Here is a 10,130-nt window from a genome sequence, read left to right on the forward strand (position 1 = left end):
TGTCTATGCGCAGGCGTCACGTGGGGATCAAACGTGTCTATGCGCAGGTGTCATGTGGGGATCAAACGTGTCTATGCGCAGTGTCACGTGGGGATCAAAACGTGTCTGGAGGTGGAGACGCCAGTGCCCCAACCTGAGCGTCACACACCGTATTCGTGTACTGGACTCGCTGCACCCCACTGAGACGTGCACCCTAAATCACACTCAGCAAAGAGATGAGGAGCACGGAGACCGTGGGCACGGCGCTGGGCGTGCGGTGGAGGGCAGGGGCCATGGGCCGCTGGAGTGGCCGGGGTCCGGTTTGAGGGCCAATCCCTCGCCTCCTTTCTCAGCCGCCTGGGAGCTGAGGGAACTTTTAGGATTTTCCCCAGTGGAGGGATTAAGCCATGGGAGAATTATGTCAAACTCAAAATTCCAGTGTCCATGAGTAAAGCATGGAGCCCCGTCCGCCTCTGAGCTGTCCCCCAGGACATGTTCTCAGGCAGACACGTCAGTGTGCCCCGTGGACAACACCGTTCCTCGTTCCTCCAGTCTTGAGCAGACGTGCTGCCCATGGGCGTCCCGGACCCTCTCCCACCCAGCACCTCCCTCAGCGGCCACGTGCCGCGACACCCTGCTCAGATGGCCCCGCCCCGGTCTCTGCCAGCATGGCCATGCAGAGGAGTGGATGCCGCCGGCCACCAGCCGCCACCGCGCCCTCACCTCGCACGCTGCACTCGAAGGTCTGGCTGACCACCCCCGTGTTGTTCTCCTTCTCCGCCGGCCACTGGTACACGTAGACTGTGGTTCGCGACGACCCCGCATCCAGCACAACCCCGTACTGCAGGAAGAAGGAGACAGAGTCGGGCACAGGCCAGACCCCCAAAGACGCCGTCCAGAAGCCAGACTCCCCAGCCTTACACCTCCCTCGGTGGGTGACCTGGAGGACTCTGCCTCCAAAACAGCTCCGCAGCAGCCAGGACAGACGAACCAGGCTGGGCCTGGGCATGGTCCTCACTCTCCCAAGCGGCCACATCCTGCTGGGGTCTCAGCGTGGCCGGCCAGCAGCAGGGGTTATGTGTGCCCAGAGGCGCCCAGCAGGTGTCCTCATCCCCCATCGGGGCCCCCACATGAGGTCGGCAGCCCCTGGGCCCAGGGAGAGACGAATGCTTAGTCACTGGGGCCTGGTTTCCAGACTCTGCAGCTTAGCTGGGGTTTAACACGCTCACAGCGTGGCCCCATGCTGCAGTCCTGCGCCTGCCAGGCACCTTCTCGACTGTCCCATGCAGGCCTGGGCCTCTTCCACCACCCGTGCGCGGCCGCCCACGGGGCAGTCACGCACGCATGTGCAGTGGGTCGAGCCATGGGAATGTGCTGAACCACAACAGGAAGCTGCACTGTGGACGCTCTCACAAGGAAGACAGGTCAGTTCCCGCGCACCCCGGAGTAAAAGGGTTCTGCTGAGCGTGCTGCACAGCTGTCATCCCCGCACTCCAGAGGCTGAGGCAGGAGGATCGCTACAAGTTAGAGGCTAGCCTGAGCTATAGAGCTAGATGCTGCCACAAAAACAAAAGGAAAAGACCAAGACAAAAAGTATTCCTACATAAGAGGAAAGAAACGAACCAGAAAGCCACGCTGACACGGCTCCCACCCTGGGGTACCTGAACAGTGACAGGCTGGGTGGGGGCGGAGTGGGCCACAGGGCCCGGAAGGGGCCTCGAGGCCTGGACGAGTGCTGGCCAGGGTAGCCCCAGGCAGCCCCAGGGAAGAGGGGTGTGAGCAGCCCGCAGGCAGCTGGACTGGACGCTGACCCTGCCTATGCGCTGCAGCTTGACCAGCCAGGACCACCCAGGGTGGCAGCTTCCTCGCTCTACCCCAGCGGGTGGGCGGGTGACCTCCAGGTCCCTGGGGAGGAGGGGGCTCCCTCCTCTGCAGATGACGTCCTGAGCACGAGCCGGGTCCCTGCTTGGGAAAAGGTTTCTACACACAGAGAAGCGGATCAGGCAGAATCAATAAAATCACACAAAGCCCAGGGTGGGTGAGCTGGGCAGAGCTCTGTGGTGGGCGGCGCCCTGCGTGCCCAAGGCCCTGGGTTCGAGGCCAGCAGCCCGAGAGGAGAAAGCAGGACACAGAGCCCACTGCTCCCCCCAGCCTGACCCGTGTCTGCGTGCGGCCTCCTACGTGCGCATGTTTGGACGCCTGTTTTAGGCCAACACGGAACCACACAGGGCAGAGTGGATTTTCTTTTGCACTCCCTTTTCCGAACAGTATGCGCCGCACGTCCCCCCGTGGTGAAAGCAGGTGGACCCACCCGTTCCTGCGCGTCACTCGGTCCACTGAATGCAGACAGGCACCGGGTTCCAGGCAGCGGAGGCCCCAGCCTCCCCCCATAGCCACAGTGTGCGTGGGGGACCACGTCGGCAGCTGCCCCCCAACCCACACCAAAGCACAGACTCCGGGCAGTGTGCACACCAGCCAGGCCCCTCGGCCGGGCGTGTCGCTCGAGATCCTGACCTGATGCCTCAGTGTGGTATGAACAATGTGGCATTGTTCACCGTCCACCCAGCCAGGGGCCGCAGTGAGATTAAAGCGCAGCTGAAACCAAGGGCAGGAGGAAGACAGCCGTGGGAGTCCTGACTCCCACTTGCCGCCCCTTCCAAGGCCGAGGCAGCTGGTCACCGCCTCCTGGTGCTGAGGTGACCCGGAGACCAGGAGGGCAAGGACACAGGGCTCCGCCTTCCCCACCCACAGGGGAGCCCCCCAGGGTCTGAAGCCAGCTCTGGAAGGACAGCGAGCATCCCTTCTCCGTAGCAACCCTGCAGGGTCCACGTCCTCCACGGCAGCCCCATATCTTTGCTCGGTGTCTGCAGCCGGGCACCTGTGCTGTGTGGACAGTGCCAGCCTCGGCTCGACTCCGCCTGGTCCACCGCACGTGCGTCCACAAGAGGAGAGTGAGCCTGCACCAGGGTCAGAGTTCTCAGCCTGAATCAGAGCACCTCGGCGTGGGTGCACGGGGCCAGGTGACTCAGATGACATCATGAGTAACCCTGTCCAGAGTGCCCGCACGGAAGACAGCGCGACAGCACCCGACACTAGCAGCACGCACAGCTCCAGGGACCGCACCCAGCGCTTTGGGAAGCGTCACCACCCGTACAGGCCCCTTCCTTGCTCAGCAGCTGGGCAGACCTGGGGCCAGGCCGGGGCAAAGCTGGACACCAAGCCCTGAGCTTTCCCTGAGCCTGGCCCCAAGTGGAGGTGGTGCCTGCCCAGCAGTCGGTGCCCACGGTGGGGCACAGGCTCCTGTGTGGGCACAGCGGCCTGCGAGCGCGTTGCTGGTTCGGGCTCGCGCAGGGCTGGCTGGAGGGCCAGGTTGCGTGGTCTGGACTCTCCCGAAGAGGGGAAACCCGCACCCACCTCTGTCTCCAGCAGGGCCGTAACCCCAGAACTCCAGGCTTCCAGGCTGGAAGATTCCAGCTTTTCCAAGGCCCACAGGCTGTGCTGCGCGTGAGCTCCGCACTCCTGGGCCCTGGTGCCAACGTGGGCAACTAAGGTGGCACACCCGCCCTGGGAGCCTTGTGCCCACCCAGGCTCCACAGTGACGTCTTGTGGCTGCAGGGCCTGTGGCACTGGTGCGACACGTGACCCTGAGGCTGGGGCCCCAGGAGGACGCACACCGAAGGAGAAAATAAAAGTGATGGCCTCAGGCTCAGGGCTGCACCTGCAGAGCGGGTCAGACCAGTAACTTGGGCGTCTTGACCCCAGCTGAGGTTAACAGTCGGCTCCTAGACGCACCAGCCCGAGCCCAGGCTGGCTTTGAGCAGGCGTCCTGGAGGGCCTGCGAGGCTGGGGCTGCCCGTACCCTGCCGCCCGTGTCCTCAGGGGACAACGGAAAGCCTCCTCAGCCTCAGGCAGAGCTCTTCCCACCCGGCACTCACACAGCCCCAGGCGCAGCGGCTGTCACCGGGACCTCGCCATGGTGCCTCCTGGCCAGGTCATCGCCCACCTTGGTGGACGCCGTCCTGTCCCGATGCTGTGGGACCCGAGCGAGCCTTGGCCCAGCAGGATGAGGGTCGCCTCTCTCCCCTCCGGGAAAGTGCTTGCCGGCCAGCATGCGCCCTGCTGGCCTTTCCCGCCACATCCTCGGCCCCCTCCCCGTCTCACCCGTGTGACCTCAGACGCTGTTGTCCTTTCTGTTCTGGGTTTTCTCGGCCCCACAAAGGGGGGATAACAGTGTTACCGACCCGGGCTGAGCGTCCAGTGGGACCAGGGACACACGGCCCCATGGCCCCCTAGGGGACACTGTGAGGGCCCAGCCGGCCACTTCCCACCCTTGCACCCTGGGTGGTGCCGAGGGCCCAGGCGCTCCCCAGCCTGGCTGGGGACCTGACCCGTCTGTCGTGAGGTCCCTCCTCCCAGCTCCCTGGGTCAAGTCACAGCCTGAGAAGATGGGGCCCTGCATCGTGGGACCGGTGTATGGGATGGCCCGCTCCACACCCACGGGCTGCGGAGCTGCAGGCCGGCGATGACCACACACAGCGGCAAGCAACAGGGCTCAGCAGGGACACAGCAGGACACTGAAACCTCACAGCCTGTGTGGCCAGCGGAGGTCCAGACCCAGCCCGCACTCCGCAGGTCACGGGCTTCCACGCTGCGTTCAGAATGTCCGTTCTTTTCCAGTAACAGATTAATCCTAGAATACTCTTTTATTTTATAAACGTTTAGGTTTGTGAAACTTTTTCACTGTTTTGTGATAGTACTCTAAAATGCAAACACATTGTAAAGCTATACAAAAGCTTTTTCTTTTCTCTGGGAGGCTGAGGCAGGAGGATGTCAAGTTTGAGCCAGCCTGGGCAACTTAGTGACTTAGTAAGAACCTGACTCAAAATTAAAAATTAAAAAAGGGCTGGGGACGGAGCTCAGTGTGAGGGCTCCGGGTTCAGTCCCCAGCATTGCAAAAACCAAAACTTTCTTTATATCCTTACTCTGTGTTTTCTATTAACTCTCAACTTTTAAACACTTTTGTTAACAACTAGGATACATTAACTCTGGCCCACAGGCAGCGTCCTCACTCGCTCTGCTTCACCTCAGCCTGTTTTCTGGTCCTGCACAGGCTCTGCGGGGCGGTGAGAACGGGGCGGTGAGAATGGGGCAACACCGGCCTCCAGAACCGGGCTGAGAACATGGCTGAGGCTGCCTGCAGGTAACACTTGCTCAAGGGACCACACACGGCGGCAGAGCGTGGTGCACATGCAGCACACACATGGGAGCAGAGCGTTGTGCACATGCAGAGCACACATGGGAGCAGAGCATGGTGCGCACACAGCACACACACAGTGTACACATGGGAGTAGAGCGTGGTACACACGCAGCGCACACGCAGGGCACACACGGGAGCAGAGCACTGCACACTCAGCGCACATGCAGGGCACACACGGGAGCAGAGCACTGCACACACAGCACACACACAGGGCACATGCAGGGCACACACGGGAGCAGAGCACTGCACACACAGCACACACGCAGGGCACACAGGAGCAGAGCACAGTGCACATGCAGTGCACACGCAGGGCACACACGGGAGCAAAGCACTGCACATGCAGTGCACACGCAGGGCACACACGGGAGCAGAGCATGGTGCACACGCAGCGCACACGCAGCGTGCACACAGGAGCAGAGTGACGTGAAGGGACACACCGCCTGTGCCTGCCGTGCTGCGTCACACCGGCGTTAGTGAGGCAGATCGTGGACACCAGCGTCCTGGTGCACTGGGCAGCACGCACACGTGGACACGGCTGTGGTGACGGCCTGGGCGCGGGTCCATCTCGGCGCCTTTACCCTTCCAGGCCCAGGGTGCGGGCGCCTGGTCAGGCGGTGCGTCAGTTCCTCCTCTACTCTGTCGCCCATCTGCACTCTCTGCCCCTGCGGTGAGGACTGGGCTCCTCCCCGCCACCAGAGCAAGGGAATTCTCAGCCAGCGCCGCTGCCCCTGCCCGGCCCGAGCGCGTGGGGGCTGGGGGGCTGTGGAGGGCCCGCCCGCCTTGCTCCCTTCCCTCCTGGAATCAGCACAGCCCACGGCCTCGTGGTCTGCAGTGACTGTTCGCCCCACCCGACGCCCAGTCTGCGCCCACCTCCTCGCAGAGCCCACAGGAGGAGGGCAGCACAGAGCAGCACCCGGTGCTGGATGCACCTCAGCTGGTCCCGCCAGAGGGGCCTGGGCTCGGCCCGGCCGTCCCGTGTCCCGTGGTGGGAGATGACCCTGGCGCACAGCCAGAGCTGCTCCTTCCAAAATGGGGCACCCCACGGAGCCGAGCAGGCGCTGGAGTCCAGGCTGTCCTAGGCTGGCCTTCCCACCCAGCCCCACCGCTGCACCTGCGCCTGCCCAGCTCGCCCCTGCAGACGAGGCTGTGCGCTGCCCACGGCAGCCGGGCAGTGAGCAGAGATGGCCCCAGCCTTGGGACCAGGGGCCCGGAGGTCAGCTCCGGTCCTGCTGCTCACAGGCTGAACCTGCCGAGGGCACTACCCACGTCCACACCGCAGGGAGCAGATTGGGCAGCCGGCACACAGCGTAGTGGGCGCTCATCTGGGCTGGAGTTCAGGGAAGAAGCAGGGCCCGGTGCCTGGAAACAGGTTCTAGACCTCAGCTCAGGTCTTGGGGCAACCAGATCATCTGTTCTCCTCTTGCGGCCTCTTGTCTCACGGGATTATTCATAAAGGCTGCGGTTCTTAAAACCCAGATGCTATTCTCCAAAGGAGATTTTACTGCAACCCTGCAGGAAGTGGCCATGGACTGTCAGAGTGAGCCCAGGACAATATTAGTTTCTTTTCTCTTTCAACTGCAGCCTGAATCGTGGCCAAGGCAGGAGGGCACAGGGAGGATGGCACGGGCAAGTGCTGCGCCACCTGAGGCTCACGGGACACAGGGAGCTCCTGGGCCTGTGCAGCTGTCCCGGCTGAGAAGGCTTTCTACATCCTGAATGAGCCGGAGACCAAAGGACAACACGCAGCCAGATCACAAGGGGCCCCCAAAGCCAGGAGTATGTACTGCAGGGGGCCTCTCCGCAGATGGCCTGCTGACCTCAGATGCTGGGAGGGCTCTGTCATCACTGCTCACCCACAGCCCTCCCGGGGCCTCCTCCTCCCAGGGCAGCCTGGAGCCACAGCTGGAAGAAGCTGGGTTCTCCTCTCCAGGATGTCCGGGGACAGACTCATCAAGTGCTGCTGGGACCAAGCGCAGGTCCTGAGGCTTTGCAAGGAAAGTGTCAGAGGAGTCATGGCACAGGGACTAGACCCAAGAGAGGCGGCACTAATTCAGCCCAAGGAGACCCTCATAAGACCTCCCTGTCCATCCAGGCCAGGCTGGAAGAGGAGCCCGGGTCTCCTGGTCAGGGCTGTCCAGGAAGGGACAGGCACCGCACTGATCACCTGGAAAACTGTGGCCATGTGCAGTTCTTGGCTGCCAGCTGTGTCTTTGGCCAGAGCCAGAAGTCAAAGCAAGACCACGCAGTCCTAGGGAAACTTCACCCCACAACCGGTAACCCCCAGCGTCATCACCCAGTGGCCTGCTCCTTGCACCTTACACCACATTCTCCTGCTCCAGAAGGAGGCAGAGGAGAGGACGTCCATGGGGGGAGGACAGTTGGTGCCACAGCCCATCCCTGTCCGACGCCAGCTCTTTCCCGCTTACCTTCAGCCCTGGAGGGATGACCTGGGAGTGTCGGGTCTGGACGAGAGTGAGCGTCACGAGCACCACGATGCTCAGCAGCAAGACCACCAGGCTGATGATGGCCGGGGTCCGGGAGAGGGTCTTCAGGCCTGCGTGGGAAGACCCGGGAGACATGTGAGGGAAGGCAGGAACTGGGCGTTGGGCTCCTGGTGGGACCCACACTCACGCACACCAGTCAGGGGCCCGGCCTTTGTGAGACCCACAATTTTAAGATGTGGTAGCAACCATTTACCTCCCCAAAAACTGCAGACCCTGCAGGGAGGGCGTTTTGGTCTGGTTCTCCCAGGTTTCTCAAAGCGTAGTGTGCAAACGACTGGTCATCCCTGGGACGTTTACAACAGCACTTAAAATTAGAGTTTTAAACCCAGGTTTTCTATTAAAGCGGATGCTATATTTTATTTTAAACTAATCCTCCGTAAAAGGAATTAGTGCTGTGTGGAAGTTAGTAAGTGGCAACAACTTCATTTCTGTCACGTTCTAAAGCAAGCAGCTCGCAGAGGTCAGAACAGTGCCTGCTGCCTTTGGGGCGGGGACTCGCGGGAAGAGCACGGGCACTTCGGGGGCACACGGGCCGTGGGTGTGCTGTCGTGCTAAGAGGGTCGTGGGCTACACAGGGGTGTGCCCTTGTCAGGTTTCATCAAATCTCTCAAATCCTTTGGAGAAAACTTGAAAATCAAAGCAAACGGGCTTCTTAGGTACAGCTTCCCTTAAAAGAAATGCTCGTAAGTTCCTCCACTATTCTAAAACATATTTTCAGAAGGCAAGCACACCAGTTTAGGGTTATGACTTAAGGTCTGTCTATATCACTACATAACATTATATGTAAATTTTTAAAAGGACAAAAAGATATTCAATTAAAATATTGATAAATAACAGCCTTACTAGAACCCCCTGTTAAGGCATAAGTATAAATGGCTGAAATATTATAAACCGCGGCATAACAAAAAGATAGTAAATCCCACTGTCTCCTACTAACTGACTATTTACTGTGAACTAATCCAAATTTTAAACCTGCGCAGTTCCTCACCCTCCCTGGTCACATCTCAGGCCTTGGGAGCCGCACACGCCCACAGGCCAGCGCGGCCGCGGACGTTTCCATGCCTGGGAACCTGCCCCAGCAGTGGCGGGCAGATCCCAGCCAGGCCAGAGGTTCACCCCGGGATCAGCACAACCTACGCCCTGCTGCTTCATGACTTCCAGGTTTTCCTGGAGGACAGCGAGGGCCCAGGGACGCCACCACTGTGGACGAGACCCGGCCCACATCCAGCCCACCAGGGCGCTCGCTGCTTGGGGAGGGCGGAGGAGGGCAGAGGGTCTCAGGCGCACAGCTTGCTGCTCCTGCCCCCCAGCACGGATGCAGTCGTGGGCACTTCCCGGAGCCCAGCAGTCCCTAGCATCTCAGTGTCGGCCACATCACTGGGCGCACAGACTGTCCAGTACCAACAGAGGGCGCGGGACCCCACTTCTGGAAGGCTGTGGTCCCTCCTGACCCACCCTCCCTGTGCTTGTGCGCAAGGCTCCCCATCCAGGAGGCCTTTCTAACAGCTCCTGGAGCGGAGCTGGCCACCCTGAAGCTGCCCTTGGAGCAGCTCTCCTCTGCGACCCCAAATCAACGACAGGAACCCGGCAGGAACCAGTTAATCCTCAGAGGAACATGCTGGCACCCACTCTCCGAGAATGCCTACGTCAGTGCCAGCGATAGAGGGAAGGGGACCCCCGCCCCGAGCGACACGTGGTAACGCCGTCATCGCCAAGTCAGCTGGCTCAGGAAGGAATGGAGTGTTCTTCTGCTTGCGGGATGCCACTGTATGTGTTAAAGTTTAGCATTTCCGAGAAAAACTTCAAAATCGAAGTCAACCAGCTCAAATACAATCTTCCTTTATAAAAACAATTCAAACCTTAAGAGGTTGTTCTTATCGGCTACAACCACCTCCTCTTGGAAGAGGAGAGCGCGGCGTCAGACCCTCCGCCCCTCGGCGGTAGGGTGTGATCGCCAGCCGTCCCGACCCGACCGCAGGCGGAGCTCAAACCCTGGCTTCAGCAGTTTTCACAGAACTGCTCCAACCTGGCCGACTCGCAAACCGTCGCCGCAGGACGGCGCATTGCAGAGCCAGCAGCTCATCTGGAGCCCTGCCCCGCGGGCGCAGGGCGCGAGAGCGGGGCTCACCGAGCGGGGGTCACTGGGCCGAGGTCGCTGGGCCGGGGTCACCGAGCGGGGCTCGGCCTGCGGGCGCTCCCTCGGGCGAGCTGGGCACTGGGCCCGCGGTGCTACCGCGCACAGCGCCCTGACCGACCGCGCACAGCGCAGACGCGCCGCTCACAAGACCCATGGCTGCGATGGGGAGCATCGCTGCCTGTGCTGGCGGCGAGGCCAGGCGGGCGGCCGAGGCAGGACGGCCTCCGCGACACCGACCTGCGTACGCGCGCGG

The 10,130-nt window shown here is 61.5% G+C and overlaps 1 protein-coding gene across 1 annotated transcript in view; it reads right to left on the minus strand.

Annotated features, from left to right (window-relative positions):
• Nucleotides 1–10,130, minus strand: part of Entpd3 (ectonucleoside triphosphate diphosphohydrolase 3) — a gene marked incomplete at its 5' end in the record, with an annotated part of 25,773 nt that extends 15,643 nt beyond the window's left edge. The window contains 3 exon segments of the mRNA XM_005383579.2: nucleotides 703–820; nucleotides 7,663–7,790; nucleotides 10,115–10,130. Coding sequence (XP_005383636.2) covers nucleotides 703–820; nucleotides 7,663–7,790; nucleotides 10,115–10,130 — 262 coding nt within the window.

Source organism: Chinchilla lanigera, unplaced genomic scaffold (assembly GCF_000276665.1).
Source record: "Chinchilla lanigera isolate Chin_1 unplaced genomic scaffold, ChiLan1.0 scaffold00019, whole genome shotgun sequence".
NCBI lineage: Eukaryota > Metazoa > Chordata > Mammalia > Rodentia > Chinchillidae > Chinchilla > Chinchilla lanigera.